This window comes from Agelaius tricolor, unplaced genomic scaffold (assembly GCF_023055355.1).
Source record: "Agelaius tricolor isolate 1412-34295 unplaced genomic scaffold, bAgeTri1.0.p SCAF_1, whole genome shotgun sequence".
Taxonomy (NCBI): domain Eukaryota; kingdom Metazoa; phylum Chordata; class Aves; order Passeriformes; family Icteridae; genus Agelaius; species Agelaius tricolor.
The window spans coordinates 89,760,294-89,778,190 of NW_027269261.1; the positions used below are offsets into that span (position 1 = coordinate 89,760,294).

The 17,897-nt window shown below is 38.0% G+C and overlaps 1 protein-coding gene across 3 annotated transcripts in view; it reads right to left on the reverse strand.

Moving 5' to 3' along the window:
• The window catches only part of BMP5 (bone morphogenetic protein 5), a 55,236-nt gene that overhangs the window by 17,881 nt on the left and 19,458 nt on the right, over positions 1 to 17,897 (reverse strand). For all 3 annotated transcript variants that reach the window (XM_071442761.1, XM_071442752.1, XM_071442744.1), the window contains 2 exons: positions 12,616 to 12,808; positions 6,688 to 6,836 (listed from right to left, as the gene is read on the reverse strand). In XM_071442761.1, coding sequence (XP_071298862.1) covers positions 6,688 to 6,836; positions 12,616 to 12,808 — 342 coding nt within the window. The remainder of the gene's footprint in view (positions 1 to 6,687; positions 6,837 to 12,615; positions 12,809 to 17,897) is intronic.

Here is a 17,897-nt window from a genome sequence, read left to right on the forward strand (position 1 = left end):
TGAGGTCCTATCTCAACAATCCTGACAATTCTGTGTTTTTTTATTTTTTCACCCACAAAGTAGGAATTGCACTTGGGTTGATAACAGCAGAGCTATTTGCTGTGTCACTCTGTCTGCTTCAGTTCTGTCACATGAAGTCATATCATACAATCCTTTGCATGAACTGATCAAGTTCCATCTTAAAAGTTCATTTCCCCTCCAGCTGCTCCAAATGGAAATGCAAGAGCCCTTCAAGCTTTCAATAATACTCTGTCTTGCAGTCTTGACCTGGAGACATATCCTTGTTTTTCATAACATTCAGAAAGCTGACTTTTTCCGAGACTGCCGGTGTGGATGCTCATGACAGTAAGATCTGTGCCTTGGCTTTATCTCCTCAGACAGCATATATTTTAAGTAAAATATTGATCAGCCACTTATTTTGCAAGAGCTTTCAGTCATTATGCATCCTAGCCAGATTTACACTGGCAACACAGCACAATAAGTAATTCCAAAATCCATTATTTTGTCCTGAGTCATCAGCCTGCACCAAACCACTCATTTTGTTATGAAAAACAAGAACTTATTTACTTTCAAAAGTGTTCAAGAAGTCACAAAACAGATTTTATAGATTAACCACTACTGCTCGGTCACAGTAGTTATTTTGGTCATAATTTTACGTATTTTTACTTGGAAATGAAAAATTTAGCCATTCTGAGAATTCATTTCAATGCAGTTTGCTGAAAAAAAAAAATTAAAGTTCTAATGCCACACCTAGGATTTCCTTCTTTTGGGCAGTGACATCTGAAATGAGGAAAGGCCTTTTGAAGAAAGATCCTGAGCATCCAAGGTCCAATAACAATTCATATTTGAGCAAAAAACTGCCCATAGGCTCTGACTATGAAAGCTGACACAGTAGTTTTCAGAATTAGAGAGAAACTTTCATGGTTTTTCATGCCCGAACAGCACTCTCAAGAGCAGTGGGACTTGAAACAAAAGAATTGAGCTGGAGCTTGGCTACCTAAGCTTATTTTAATAAAAGACAAGAGAAAAGCTAATAACACCCATGTGATGGTCTGTATATAACACATCCTCAACACTCCAACTCTAAAGTATTTTTTTACTGTCCCTATTGTATTATCTACATAAACTGTTGCTCAAACTTTTCCTTTGGTGGACACATTTATCTATAACAACATAAAATATGCTTTTGTCACATGCTTTATGTGTTTTATTAACTCTTCTTCTCCCTGGAGGCTTTAAGGAATTCTGACAAATGGGTGGTCTTGGATGCTGTACTCTGCCTTTCCTAGGCTTCACAGCTTTAGTCAAGATTCATCTTTTGTTTGTCAAATCTTATATTTAGTTGTTTTTACTCAGTTCATTTAAAGGAATTTTTGGTATCTTTTTTGTGTTAATTTTGGTATTCATAAAGCTCTTGAAGAAAGCTTTCTTGGGAACACATAAGGAACGCTGATATGCTGTATAATGTGGCAGTACCATATATGCTTACACAAAGAAAATCAGTTGTAATTATACACAAAAATGCTCTGTAAGTACTTGATTTATCCTTCCAAGTTAATGCACTTAAACTGTGAGTGGCTTGTGGGAGTCCTGGGGCTTTTCTGCACCATTAAAAAATGTGTTCAGGAAGACAATAAAACAAGGAGAGATTAGATTAATTGGTCATCCACCAAAGAATAAAATGGATAAAAGCCTTCTGAATGGACTAGAACACAAATGCCATTATCTCTAAACTAATGGTGTTGAGAAGCAGCTGTATCCTTCATCTGTCTGGGGAGCAGGGTGTGGGGTGATTTGCACAGCTCTACAGCCAGGACCAGTGAGCACCAGTGGTGGTAGGAGAAGGGGTGGGAGCCCATTTCACTTCCCTCCTTGGCCCTTCTGCTTAAAGTGAGTATGCCCTTACTAACAAAGGGTGTGCTCACTTGCTACAAGCTGACACAATGTGGAGCGTTTGTACCCAGCTGGAAACTGTGGTTCCACCTATCTGAGCAAATTAAAGACTGCTGGAACTGGATCATCCGCTCTGCTCAGGGTAGGAGTGTGCTCCCGGTGCGTTTACATCCTGTGCCAGCTCCACCACAGTCAACAGAACCTCAAGGCAGCACTGCAGCCCTGGGACCTTTCTCATGGGGGCAGCTGTCATGGGATCACCCTGTTTTGGAGACTGAGACTCATCCTTCCAGCTTGTTTCACACCACAGCATTGCCGAGCACGTTTAATTTAAAACTAGTACAATTTTGGCCAAAGTCAGCTCTGAACTAGAAATGAATGTAGCTGTACTTAGGCAGTGCTTGAGCCCAAGCTAATAAAACCTGCTGAGGGGCAGGATGTATTAGCTCAGGTTCAGTGCTGTGCTAACATGGCTATATGGCTTCCAGATGGCCCAGAATTTAGTCAGAGCTATTGCCTGCCAAAGCCCATATATATATATCAATATAAATACATATTTCCTAAGTTTCCCCACTATAAGGACAGTAATGGAGGAGACATTGCTCCTCATACTTTGCCTTGTAAATACCAGATCCATCAAGAGGTTTAAAGGTAACAACCCAGCAGCATCCTCCAGCATACTTGATAGCTACCATGGCCAAGGTGGTCTAGGGGCAGCTGTGGGGTAAATAAATGACATTTAGTGTGGTAATGGTGAGGCCAAAACAACATCAAATATACAGCCAAGTACATGAAGAGGACAGAGTGCTGCCACAGGTTGTTGAGAGCAAATCAGCCACTCCATGCCACACTGAAAGCTGCCCTTCTGAAGGCTTAGTTGAAGAAAGGGACCTTGGAAGATCTAGGCTAAAAGGAAGAGAGGGTAAAAAAGAGAGACTATGTTTTTTAGTTTCTTCCCCAACATCTCTGGAGAAGAACTTCACCAATCCCTCATGCAGCATGCGGGGTTAAGAACCAAACCCCCTTCCAGGGGACACACATCAGAGCATACCCAAATTCACGCTGAAGGGGGAATTAGCCTTCCACAGGCTTCACTTGGATTGAGTAACCTATTTTTTTTCAAGTTTGCTTTTGCTCTGGGGAAAAAAAATACTTGAAAATACTTGAAGAGTCAGAGTCAGGGAGCTGAGGGTTCCAGCTTCCTGCCCACCTCAAAAAGCAAGAAAACCCAAAGAAACCTTCTATTGGACTATGTAGTAACAGAAATCTTAATCTTTGTTTTTTCAAAGTAGACACCAGTTTCTTCCCTTCTGGTGTGCTGGTAGATGAAAAATAAGTGAGAGCTGCAGTAATCTAATAAAAGGCACATGACTATATGACTGTGGGGCTACTCAGGATGTTGTGTTGAGAGCTGTGTATTTGGAATCCATTTTATTGTGTGGATCACCACCAATCACATTGCACTTTATCTCCCTCTCCCATACTCTGTAAACAACTCTAGGTTCTCCTCAGCAATGACATAAATAGAAAAAGGATTACTCTTGTAGCTGCTTATACCACTTCAGCAATAGTGATGTTCAGGTCACTGCTATAAGTCCACTTATAAAAATGCTAAATGTTAATACAAAGGTGCTTATCCACTAGAACAAGTTTTAAGTCTTAGGAGACATGTGATATATATACAGGAAGATGTTACATGGAGCTTTTGAAATTATTTGTGCATCTGTATTGATTTTATGTTGCAATTCATCCAACCGTGCATCCATCAGTGTGAAAAAGATCACCTCTCATTTGAATCATGACAGAGAGTTTTGGTGTCAAAAGCAGGGAATCAGCCAAAAGGGGATGCTGCAAAATGTTGAGGATACGTTAAAAAAGAGAATCAAAAAAACCTGATCCTTAATTTGCCACAGCCCCAGGGAAAGAGTGCATTATATGTTGACAGCTTCCATATGTGTCATGCAAACCTTTATTCTTACTTTTCAAAATAGAATGTCCCATTAAGAGAAAAAGTCTACATTTCATGCTAAAATGAGACGTATGATACCAAATACTGTCCTAAAGAAAAAATAAAACACATTCCAGTGTCATGTGGCTTTTTGTACTTTTTTCAGGATTTTCAAAGGGGGGAAAATATGAATTACAACAACCAGACATTTTTCCAAAGATTTTCTTTTCACACATTTTCTTTTCTTTTGTATTAGTTACAAACTTCTTTTTATTCCTTATGTAGACATTATTATTATTATTTGTGCACCATCTTCAGGGATGCAAAGAAATATACACAAGTAATTGCCAAAAAATGTCTCTGATAGATGATGGTAAGAAAGATTACTTTTAATGGTAGTGATAACAATATAATAGCACCCTGGAGTCTCAGCAACCATTGGTTCCCCATATTGGCTGTATGAATAAATCTAAAAATTAGTATGTTTTTACAGACTTGATTATCCAGGACCCCAGTGTAGCACCGGAATAACTCAATCAGGGATCCTCTTACTTACCAGAATCCCATTAGTTTAATGATCTGTTGCAATAGAAAGGTTAATAGATCAGGTTTTATCATAAATATCTCTCCAGTTATGGGGACAGAAGTACTATGCCTCCTGTAAACTCGGCTGACAGCTGGAGACATGAAGAAATGTGCTTCAGACCTGCATGGCCTGAAGTTCTCTTGAGTCAAGGGAAGGTTTTTCAGCTGATTTGAGCCAGTCCCTGAGCTCTCTCAGAGAACTGGTTGGAGGAAAGGTGGGTGGGGTTCTCTGGGTTACGAACCGAGTCTGCTACACACTGAGTCGTATAAAAATTCATGTTCCATCTGTACACAAACGTGTCATTCAACTGCTGGTGTTTCTAATAGCTTCCAGAAGTAACAGCAACCCAATAAAAATAATCAAAGCCTTAAGAGCAAAATTGTAAGAGCATGAAAGGATGATTTTGCTTGTGCTAAGCTGAAGTAGTGTAGCGTAGGTCTATCCTATAGTTTTGAAAACTTTAGTCCCTAGAAGTTGACTCCTTGTACAAATAAAGAGAAAAAGGGAATAGAAAGTGAGGGAAAAGGCAAATTCCTTCATAAGTCAAATAAGTAAGGTGCAAAAGGTAAAGCTGTTTGTGGCTTTGGAATTTAAAATAGAAAATTATCTATCACCTTTCCGATCTTGGGAGTAGGACAGGGGAAATATTTACATGAGCTATTCTTTTACAATTTCTTCAGTGTATTAACCTAAAGGTTTCCTTTGACCCATACAAACTTTCCTGTAGTTTACCAAACGGATGTAATTTTGAGGCTAGAACCAACAAATTGCTGGTTGCAGGGTTTCTTAATGAATGCCTTTCATGGATATTTAATTTTCAACAATTTCTGTGTTCAAATCTCCTGAAAAAAAAAAAAAAGTCAAGGATGGAGTTTATTCTGGAGCAGGAAAGCTGGCCAGAAGCCAGCCCACCTAATTTGGATTCCTGACGGAGGTGTCACCTCCCCAGAATTGTAAGAGCTTTAAAATGGCCTCACTAAACCAGGCTGCCTAAGAGATCCACTCCCCATGCAGCCCAGGCTCAGGAGTGGTGCCTTTGGAGGCTGGCTGAAGGCAGCAACGTGGTCTACTCTGCACTGGTGCCCCTTTGTGCACTGGCTGTACTCTGACCATAAGGTAACACCAGATGAAATGGCCATGAGCTTCGGTGCAAGCCTGCCAGCTCTCTTCTTAAGCATCATGCCTAAAGGACAGTTTTTGCATAACTCTCCAGCAGCCAGGGCACTTGCTGAAAAAGTATGAGATGCTTTGTTCGCAGCCCAGCTGAGCCTGAGGGAGAATTTAGATCAAAACCAATGAGAAAATGTAGCCAGAACAAAGAAGAAAAAAAATATTAATCCTTACACCAGGGTTTCTTCTGCTACTCATTAACATTATGTCAGCTAAGGTTTAGATTAACTGGCATCATAGATCCCTTGACCTCTGACATAAAAAGCTTTTTGACAAAAAGAGTTAAATCTGAGTTTGCTTGTAAAGTGGTATGGATTAAGTGAACCATCACAGAAAAAACAGTATATAAGTCTCTTTTTATTAGTTTCTAAAGAAGTCTAAGTAAAGAACATTTCTTCTAAAAATATTGTTTTGCACTGAGATGCATTTTCAAATTTAATGAAGAGCATAACTCTGAATAATGCAGTAGCCCAGCAAATTTGTACTAAAACCCCCACAGCTCAAACCTTCAGTTTTGATAGTGGTTTTTTCTAATTTTCAGCTAACTAAAATTTTCAAGATTTCAAATCTTTAACCCATTTCAAGGTTAAAAAAAATCTTTTTTTTTTCAAATTAAAGAAAAGCAGTTCCCACATTACCCTATTGTTAAACTTGCTTCAACATCAGTATCAACAGATGTTATATCTTTTGAATGGCTCTGAGGTTTATTTTATAACTCCTTCTCTGCTTCAGCCCAAGAAGAAGTTCTGCAGAAGTTTGCAGAAGAAGTTCTGCGTATCTGTCTGACTTTCCTGAATGTAATCATCAGTAGTAGAACATTAAAATGATCTTAATTTTGTATGTAGGAGCTCTTATCCTGAACCCAATTTGACTTGATTCAGTTAGTTTTATAATTGCAATGTTCTAAAGAATTGAAAATACTAGAAAATTTGCACACCACATCAACAGCAGGACAAGATTAGTGTTATTTGCTTACAAACTCTCAGTGAATTGTCACCCAGTCAAGTTAAAAAACACCCATCCAGAAAAAGGTGCTAGCAAGGTTTGTCAAGAGCACACAAGGCATTGGGATCTGTAGTTTGGATCTTACCGTCCCCAGTTTCAGCGCAGAGTTGCAAGCCCAGGTTGTTCTGTGGATTAATCACCCAGTGATTGCTGGTCACAGTGATGTCGAAGACAAACCAGCCCACATCAGAAGCTTGAGCCTTTCTTGAGTCTAACAGGAACAAGTCTGCATCCCTAAATTAAAGAAAATAGGGACTTAAGGCATTCAAATATTATTAGCTCTGTCCCTAATTTTCTTGCTGACAATAACTTCTTGGAGTCCAAATCAATAATCCTTTGACATATCCTCATTATGACATAGTACAACATGTGCTGTAGATGACAGGTAGTTGGTAAGTATTATGCAGGTATTTCCCCTAAGAGGCCTTTCTGAAATGAGCTTCAGCATGTAAAAATGATAGCTCTGGAAAATCTGAAAAATACAGCTTCCTGATACAACATGAAAAACATCATTGAGGCCGTGGATAAAAAATTCATCTCTGAACATTCGAATGCATCAGGAAGATACACTTTTATAAACTTTTCAGCATAAAAGACAAAAAATGTCAAAATCACTTCCCAATTTCAACTAAAACTCAGAGGTATAGCATTGCTAAAAAGATCTGTTGTTAATAACATATGATGGCAGCTGTATCCTATGACAAAACATGAATAGATGGCAGTTCAGACCGTTTCCTATTACTGCAGATGTTTGGAAAATAAGTCTCTATATCAAAGCAGAAATTACATATCTATTCAATAATATAATTATTACATTTTAACCCTCAGTTCCCCGGTATATTTTCAAATTTGTTCCCATGAAATCTTCCAGTAATTCAGAAGGGTTGCTCAGGGGAGTTAGTATAATTGTGTTAATAAATTTTTAGCATGGGTCATTTATTTGTTCTGTTTCCACATATCTCGTGACACAATTGGTTCCAGATCATCATCTGTATTACAAATAATTTACTACAATGACCAGACCAAACCCAAGATATTTAACTCTCACCAGTTTCATTTTACACGCTTCTACAAAGCAGCATGCATTATTAAAAACTGTTTTCACCGTTTAACCTTTTAAACCTAAATCTATAGTTATAGAAACATATTTTTTATGCCATAAACAGTAGTCAAAACAGTAAGATACAAGAAAAAATGTTTCATTCTAATTTTTACTGTACAAGTCAGCTAAAGCCAGAGTTGGCTCACACAGATCTGGGAATTGTACTGTTGCCTTACAGACAAAATGAATTCACACTTAAAAAGGAAAGACAACCAGCCAGAATAGGCTTTGTGTGAAAAAGTGGATTTAAAATTGCTAGTGTCTTGTCACTGTAGTCTTACATGCTTAATCACAACGACACCTTAGAAAGTTCCTGTCTTATCTAAACACAGTAAATGCACCTAGAATGTCTGATACTAAAAAAAGCATTAAGTGCACCTTTTGAAACTGTGATTGCTAAATAATGAAGAAAATAAGACCAAGTGAACGATGACAAGCATGTGTTTACTTATATGTGAGATATATCTGCAAAATCAGGTTAAAGAGCTCAGAAATTATAAAGGAAGGTAATTTTAAAAAAAAGGGAATTGAAAGGGCTTTTGTTTCAAGTTGCCTTTTTTTTTTCTTCTGTTAAAGGATAAGCTTTTTGCTGGGCTCTTATCACTTCCATTCTAGTAGACCTGTGCTAATGACCACACAAGGAGAAAACCTACATTCCCCCTCTGGAGTTAACATGAAGAAAATCTTACAACTCAAAAGAGCCTGACCTGCTATGCTAGCACTGAACAAATTAACAACGTACCACAAGCTCATAAATAGTACTCTCTGGAGTCTTAAATGCCAACTTTTTTTCTCTAATAAGCAGTTTTATCAGAATTTTAAACCTGAAAAGTTCCGACTGTAATAGTCTTTGAGATTTTTATTTAGAAATAATTTTGCATCACTCAGTAGATTTAATAGAAAACTGTAAAGGTGTTTGGAATATAAAATACTACAATACCACAGGGATATAGTTCCACACTTGTCTTTTCTCCTCCTAGAATACATAATTGTTTTCTCATATAGAGTCTTTCCATTCCAAATCCAGGACTGATACTAAATGTTCTCAAAATCACAATGTTTCCCATGCCAAATCAGAATAAGGCACTACTAATGGTCCAGTCCAGAAATGCCTATGAGGGACAAATTTTTCCTCAATCTGACTTTATTACTTTGTACTGCAGCAAAAACTCAAACTAAAGTTCAAATACTTGTCTGTGTCTCTGCAAGTACAGTGATCTGGCTAAGGTAATAAACTTTAAAGAGACAGATTGCTCTTACTCATTACCTCTGCAAATGAAATGAAAATGAGTTGGGGTTACTTAGAGAAAACCAGAACTGATTCTTGAGAGCACATAGAAGAATGGAGAAAATGTATCTGGACCAATACTAGTAATTTAGCCCACACAACAACAGCATGTTACTACAGAAATTCAAAGTCTGTAAAACACAGAGAAAAAAATTCAGGGAAAATAACAACTTCTTCCGCAATTGATACAGATACAGGGTAAAAAAAAAAAAAACCCTGACCCCTGAGAAGGCAGCAGGAGCTCTGGGATCAGGGTTCCCCCATTAGCTCATGTCATTCATTCAAACTTCCCATCATATGTTGTGACATTTTTAATTTTTAAATTCTCCTTTATTCTGTGCAATCACACTTAAAATGAAAAACAGCTGCAAATTTTGGCTGAATTTTAAAAAGTATTTCTATTTAAAATATAGCCCACAACATGTAATAAAAACCCAAGGCATTATGTCGTAAATAGCCCAAAATGCAGAATGCAGCCGATTGGCTGTACCTTTACAGAGGCTCTTTCAGTTCAGTGATTTCAGTCTGGTCCCCAGTGATCAGTTTTATAAAGGAGAAATGCTATCACAGTCAAAAATTTCAGCAAAGAGGCTGAAGGCAGAGCATCTAAGAAGCTCCACATCTCCTGGGACCCTTAAGGAAGAAAAGGTGGAACAAACCAGCTACATGTTCCTTGAAAGCCAGAACAGTCCTTGATCAGATAAAATAATCATTACAGTGTAATAGGCCATCCCAATAATGCTGTTTTACCTCCATCCTCATTCTGGAAACTGGCTTTTGTATCTTACTGCCACTTGAGCATTCCCTAATGTAAAAACAGCCCTCAGAGTTTACTTGAATTAGTGGCTAGCTGCCACCAAATCATGAACCAAGATTTGGCATCAATTGGACAATATTTACTTTTGTCTTGAGAAAAGACTCGGGTAGGAGTCGATGGTGGGGCTCCATAGGAAGTCAGCCTGCTATGGGCCATGCTGTGCATTTCCTTAGACCAAATAAAAAACTTTAATCCCAAAGACTGGAACTTCAGCAAACTCCAAGGGAATTGAACACACACACTTCAGTAGCCATGCTGCCATAGAGACAGAAGAATGCCTGAGACTACAGCACAATCCTTAGTATGCAACTTGGAAACCCTGAGCCCTGTGCCTGAAAGCACAGCAGGACTGTTTGGGATTGCAGAGTCCTGTCACACACCCGTGTGTCCTGCTCAAAGCAAAGGGTGCAGGAGCAGTTCTGCTGTGGAATGTCACTAGTAGGACTGTGGGATATTACAGAATCATAGAATCAGAGGGAGGTTTGGGTTGGATGGGTCCTCAAAGATGATCAAGACCCAACCCCATGCCATGGGCAGGGGCACCTTACACTAGGACCTGTGGCTCAAAGCCCCATTCAGCCTGGCCTTGAAAGCTTCCAGGAATGTGGCATTCACAACTTATGTGGGCTACATGTTCCAGTGCCTCTCCATCTTCAAAGTTCTCTTCCTCTCCCATTCTGTAGTTACAGCTTCTAAAAATTTTGTACCTGAAACCTAATGTACATATGTCAAATAAACCTGAAGTGATAAAGTCAAGAAAACCACAAGTGAAGTCTGGCCACAAAAACAAAAGCTGTGGTTTTGTTGGAAAAATAAAAATTCCTAGGAGCTCGTCTTAGGGTTTCTTCTGCCTGGAGACAGCAAGGGGCCCATGGAAAATTTTTGTTATTTCTAATTTGAACAGTGAAGAGCTTGTGGTCTTCTCCTGTCCTGTTCCACTGAGGCAGTTGCCTATAATATCCCTACATATTAGCAGAAACTGTCAAAATCAACACTAGGAGAGGAACACTTAGTCTACATCTGAAGCTTCTGTAGTTACACTGGTGAAATCAAATGCATGGTGTATTGCCTGTTCCTCCTTTCAGCAGCATGCTTCCATTAGAGGATATGGGGCTTTTATAATTGTAGATGCAAATTAAAAGCATTTATAAATTTCTGTTTATGCATTGAAAGAAATCAAAAGCATTGTTTAATGCCTTCAAAGAGGCAGTTGCCATTTCAACAAGTCAGGTAATAACTGTGATTTTCATCTGAGTGGTAAACAGTTTTGCTTTCTCTAAATTATAATACAAACCACCAACTGAAAATATTCAAACACTTAAAAAGAAAACTTCAAAAGTATTAGAACAAATAGTTTTTCCCATTAGTTCACAAAAATTCTGAGTTCTCAGGTGAAAAGCTTTCATCACCTTAGCCTTGACCTGTGCTCTTGAAAAAGATATGGTTTGTTCCTCCCTGCTTCATTCCTTCCTCCAATAAGTTTCTTTTAGAACCTATGTCGAAAGAATTTTTGGGAAGCTGAAGATAGAGGTAAAAAAAAAAAAGAAAACCCAATACTATTTTCTTCATCCCCAAATTTACTAAGCGAAAGGTATTCTGTAAGGATGAGTGCTTTCCCTCCTGTTGATTCCATTGGTATAAAATGAATCCCTGTTTACAGCCATAAATATTTTATAACTTGGAGTTCAGAGATCTAACCTGGAGGGTACAAGCTCAAGATTCTGTGGGCAGAAAGGAGATTTGAATTCTGGCTCAGCCTTCAAGATAACTTGTGGTGAGGCTTTTGTTTCCTCCCAAATACTCTGCAAGTTTAAGCTGACATTTTCTTTGGTTTTGCCAAACCTTCCTGGGATAGAAATCAGTTCCAAGATGAAGAAGAGTTTTTGTTTATCTTAAAATAGAACTTCTTTCCCCCCTGCCTTTTCTGAGAAAAGACATAAACTAATTTAATTTCAATCCCTATATTTTGGGTCTATGTAGCTTTTTCAGAAGCATCTTGGAATTTATACTAGTTTTCAATCATAATTTTCAGGTACTTAGCTACTTTGCCTGGTGAAATCTGCTAATTTACTGAGGTCTTGTAGAGTCTTGAAAACGTCATACACAGAGCTCTGCAAACTCAAATTCAAGGATTTGCTCATGCATCATCATATGTGGCACTTAAGACATGGTTTATTGGTGGATTTGGCAACGTTAGGTTTATGGTTGGACTCAATCTCAAAGATATTTTCCAGCCTAGATGATTCTTTGATTTGTTTTAATGTTCAGTTATGGTGAGTAGCATGTGTTAAGTATGCACATGTGATCTTAAAGTTAATGCATGAGTTTATCTTTTAATTACCTTCTGCAGAATTGTCAAACTCAAGCAAAAAAGCCATGCTTCTTCAAAAGTTAGACAATCTTTCTGCCTCTAAGGAGCTAAGTGAATCTTGGCTTGCAGTACCTCAGTGTCAGCAAATGGTTCATTTCCCAAACCCAGACACTTGGACTGTGCACAGGACTCCACCATTTGCTCGCTGAGAACATGAACATCACCTGCTCTGTGCATGGGCAGATTATTTGGTGAACTTGGACATAACCCTGGAATAAATTACATTTAAGGTAAGTTTTATTCTTGTTCAGTGCTTGCTGTTGTTGCCTAAGTTCTATTCTTGTTCAGGGCTTGCTGTTGTTGCCTTAACACTGCACAAGCCACAGCAGTAGCAACGATGCCTTGTCAGGTGTATGATCAAATACTGTCCCAACTTAAGACAGGCAAAGGGGATGGAATTCAGCATGTGATGAGTCCACGCCAGGATTGGGATACCTGTTGGGATACTCCTTGATGATCTGATAGATGCTGATCTGAATGGTTTCATTCTCAAAGCGGCTGTTGCTCCGATCTTTGTATATCCGGAACTCGGCGGCTGTCACTGCCTCTCCATGAGGGATCTGAGTCAGGTCAAAGCGGAATTCCTTGTAGTGCCTTCGGTGGTGGGAGAAGTCCTTGTCCCTTTCAACTGTGAGAAAAAGAATTGAATGTAAATTAAAGATGTGAAACAAATGCCCATTTCCCATGATGAATGGAGCATTCCCCCTGCTTGGGGGTTAACAAACATGACAATATAAAACTGTGCAAATAATAAAACCACAAGCCCAGACATACTTCCAGTTAAAGGAAATTCCACCAGCCCAGTATCTTCAGTTCAAAAGGAAAAAAAACCTCCGTGGCTTTTATATAAATTCCAGAAGCTGGAGTGAAAGAATATCAAAAAAAGCTGAAAGGGGGCATGTTGTAAAGCAACTAGAAATATGGACAAACTAAAAGCTGTGAAAGGATTTAGGACTTCAGTGTAGCCATAAGCACAGCAATAGCAATGTCAGAACTATAGATGACTTTGAAAAACACTAATTGCCTCTAATAACCAGGCTGATGAGAGGAATGCAGCTTATTTCCGTTTAACATAATAAAAGTGGTACTAAAGTGCACTGCAACAACTGTATAGTTAAGAAGCAGTTAAGTCATATAAATTAACACAAGTTGTACTCTAATGGCATGCATGTCATCTTTCCAGTGGTCAGAAGAAGGAACTGTGGGTCAGGGCCGAGTGGTTCTGGCACCCCAGCAGCATAGATGTACTATTCTGGCTTGACAAGTCCCCTCAAACCTGTTCTTGGTGGGCAGGTGCAGCTCCCATTGCTTCTGACACTGCCACAGCTTAAAATAAAAAAGCAAGCCTCATGATTGCTTAATTGAGGTTTCTACGGAATTTTAAGAGGAACAAACCAGATGATTTTAATTTATAACTGGTTTGGGTCTATTTCTATTGTCTGCTGCAGTTCTGATTCTGATTTAGGAGCAACTTTTGTAATGGAATATGTGTTTTGATGTGACAACGGAAACTACAGGCCATAGTACTGGCTGATGATCGCCTTATGGGATTCATACTTCAGATTTTAGGGATGTGGAAAGGAAAATGATCCATGGTTTCCACTTCCACAGATTACAACATATCATTGACCTATGAATAAGCTGTCCTCCGTTGGAAGACAGAATTTCTGTCTTCTGGAAAGTTCTACCTGCCTGGTGACATACGTGCTTTGTATAACTGATGGTGGACAAAGTCTAAAATGCAGAGTTGGGATCTGGTTTTAGATAACCAACTAAACATTTATGGCTACACTCAGCTTCCCTAAACACTCTCTCCTGTAATCCCAGCTCTTTGACTGCATTTTAGTCCTCAGATCTGAGGGAAGAACAATGTCTGTTCTGAAAAAGCACACATTTGCGTTACTAAATGCTACATGTATGAATAACGTGTAAATTATTACAATATTTATACTTACATGCTTATATATACATGCCTCCCAAACAATTCTTTCTACATACATAATGTGTATGTGTTTCCATGTATATACATATAATTATATAATTTTATATATAAACCTACATATCTGTATTATTATAATGTATATGTTGTCTTACAAAATAGAAATCCACTAAAAGATAAAAAAATAATTTTGGGCTTGACATATAAGGGTATAGTTATGGACATATTAAAGTGGGAGCTATTGAACAAAGGGTATTTAACACTATTTTCAGAGCAGTAGTTACTAGTTAAGTCACCTGTAGTCATGTAACTAGTTCTTTACAGTGTACTTCCCTGTCACCTTTTCAAACCCTCCTTGCTTTCATTAGCTTTTTTTTTTTTTTTTTACATACAAGTCTGTATTGCCTTAAGAACCACAAAAAATAAAATATATAGGCTATAAGAACACTTTATCTTCAGTGAAAATGAACTTTCTCCTGGCTGACAAAAGGAAAATTGTCTGCTAACTGTGAGGTTTACTTGGCTCAAGTGCATATTTTGCTTACATGGGTTTGCCATCGAAAGCTGTGCAGAAAAAGTAAAGCAGAAAAGCAGCAGAAGCATGTAAACTGGCTGCTCTGTAGCTGAAGATGGATGGGCTGCTACTGAAGAGAAACAGGATACAGTCTATTTAGCAGCTCCACTGCCTGGTTCTAAACCCTGAGATATATACAGAGATCTGACTTAAGGTTTGGGAGTTGTTTGCTTTTTTTTTAAAATACCCATGTAAAGCCTTTCATTTCAGAGGAGCTTGGCAGAGATTAGCATATGCAAAAGCACTGAGCCAGGAGGGTTTTTTCTAGTACAAAGAGCATGCTCCAAGTTTCTGAGGTTATAACTGAGCATTTCAAAACTGTCATGGAACAGATATGTCAATAACCTTCAAATGAGAACTATATTTAACACAGACAGTATAGTGCAAACCTTTCTGCTGTCTCTGGATAGTATTTTTTCAACAAGTATTTACCAGCATGCATAGCACTGGTAATACATATACTCACTATGAGTAAATACTGAATAATTAAACACTGAATGAAAGGTTTAAATGCCACAACTACAGGACAGATTGATTTTTATTTGGGTTTGAAGTTTCCTTTCGTCTAGTTTCTACCAAGTACTTTCTAATTAGCAACACCAGTTTTGAAACAGTAGTTGTGTCCCTATATGTTATAGTTTGGACAGAAGCCTTAACAATACCCCTAACAGTATCAGTGGGGATCTCTCAGGATCACTCACAACTGCTGAAAGAATACTGACAGCCACTTTCTGGTGGGCCTCAAATTAATTGTTACAACTCACACAGATGTATTTATCTGTGTTTCCACATATATACCCAAGGAAGATGCAGCACTGTCATCTGAAAGGGACACAAGTTCAAAATTTCTCTGGTTCGAGACAGCATTTACAGGCAGGCCAGGACTTCAGAGCAGCAACAGTCTGCAGAAGTGAGGGGCTGTAGGAAACACTGAACAACACTGCAAAAACACCCCAAGTCCAAGGAGGTCCCATCTGCAGTGAACCCAGGATGTCCATCTGCAGATTTATATCAGCCAATGTATGAAGCAAAAAAAAAAAATTGTACACAAATGTAGACAACTTAAAATCTTGCATTATATAGCAGACTACAAAAAAAGAGGTGATGGTGATGTTACAATAATGACCAATAGTTAGAATGGTAGACAAGTTTAAAAAGTAAAATACTATGTAATGATAATGAATATTTTATTACTGAAAATAATACACAAATCTTGGTCCCTCTGCATCTAATAAATGCCTTGTCAGGCAAGACTGTGAATGCTCAGTAGGGTATCTGCCAGGTCCTTCGTCCTGCTGAAATAGCATGAAGTGCAGGGAAGCACCATTTCTCAAATATTTTTATTTCACAGGCAAGAGCTTTTCAACACTGGCAGCCTGAAAAACACAGGTTAAAATTTTCAAGTATTTGGTCCTTTCAGAATGTTCTCATGCCATTCCAGCCCTGCTCAGTACATCTGCCAAAATGCATTTCTGTGGGACAAATCACAGCATCTAAAAACCAGTTGAACAGAAAATCAGGAAGTATTTTTTAATCATTGGAGGAATAGAATTTTTCTAAGTAAAAATAATAGAATATTAGGGGCAATGCTGATTACAAAAAAAAATAAAAAATCTTCCTTTGCTCTCATTGGTCAGGATTCTTAGCATTGACTTTTAAAAATGGCATTTTTATACCACCTGAAATTAATATATGTAGCACGACAGTTACATCAGACAAGTCGTGGCTCAGGGGAATATCACAAACACCTGTGTGTAAGATGGGAAAGAATGATATTTTCCACCCATGTGGCAAACTGATGAAACATTTACACTGTATTAACATTAAGTCCAACTCTACGAAGAAAAAAGTCAAATTTACAGGAAAAAAAGGTATTTTGGAAAAGAGGTCTTCTTTTACACCAAAATAAAATATCATGCATTGTTTTTCATTAACAAAACTATTTATTTTATGAGGGGAAAAAAATAACAACTAAAAAACACCGAAAGCACTTACATAGATGTATAACAAGTAATCAGTATTTTAGAAATTCAGTTATAAATGTCTGATTATGTTGACTGAGCTTAAAAATTATAAAAACTGCTAGCAATGAGTTTAGGTCATAGTGCATGAGGGACTATTAGATGTGCTCTTTCATTAGTGATTAGCTCCACACTGATATGTGCTTCACTTTTCCTGAAAATGTTGGTGTGTGGCTGTGACACATGGGCAAAGTGAAAGCTGCTTTGGCAAATGGGTAACAAACCAAAGATATGCTGAAAGACACATTATAATTAGTTGATTTTACAATATAACATCCCAGGATCCCAACTGGCTTCACAAACAGTGAACCTTCACTAATCAAATTAATGTCACTTTTTAACTATTAAATCTATGTTCCAAGGCAAAATGGAGGGTTTACAGACCTGTGTAACTAGAAAGGGTCATTTAGACTAATCTCACTGAATTTCACTGTTTGACTCTAAATTCTTTGTATAAGTACTAAGTAAACCAGCCAGTTTTAATCACTCCAAGGTGATAAAGTTTACAGTAAGCTGATACACTACAAACGACACTCATTTACATCTTGAATATAATGAAATGATAGTTTATCTACAGTGAACACTTGTGGTTATCTGACCAAAACAGGTCAAAGGTTCCAGGCATTTTCTCCTGAAATTACTCAGTGCTGCCTCTAATGACTGATAATTGAAAGCAGAGACTGGAAATATCAAATGTGGTAGGTGACAGATAAGCAACAGATTAATGCAAGTACTCTGTTACAGGACACTGAAAGGTCAGAGGCCCTAGGAATTAGCTATTGTGCTACTGTGAAAAGACAGACATCAAATAACTGTTTACCCCACTCTTGCTCTTCACTCTCTCACTCAAATTCCAGTATCACAGATGAGACTGTTTAGGGTGACCTCCCTTTCATAAATTAAGGCAGCAAATGTTTTGTAGGGTATGTAGAAAGGGGAAAAGTGATTCTAGAGAAGCATCCAGCATTTAAAAAAACCAAAATAAAACAGCTATGCTAGGTGTAAATATCTCAATGAAGTGCTTCTGAGGGAAGTTAAGGACATTCATAAGAATGTCATTCTCAGTTGAAGAGAGACCAGATTACAGATTCTAAAATATATATTTTTATATTTTTAAGCTTTGTAACTTTTTTGGCTTGTAGAAAATGAATATCAACTTTAAGAAAAAATTACTTTATCTGGG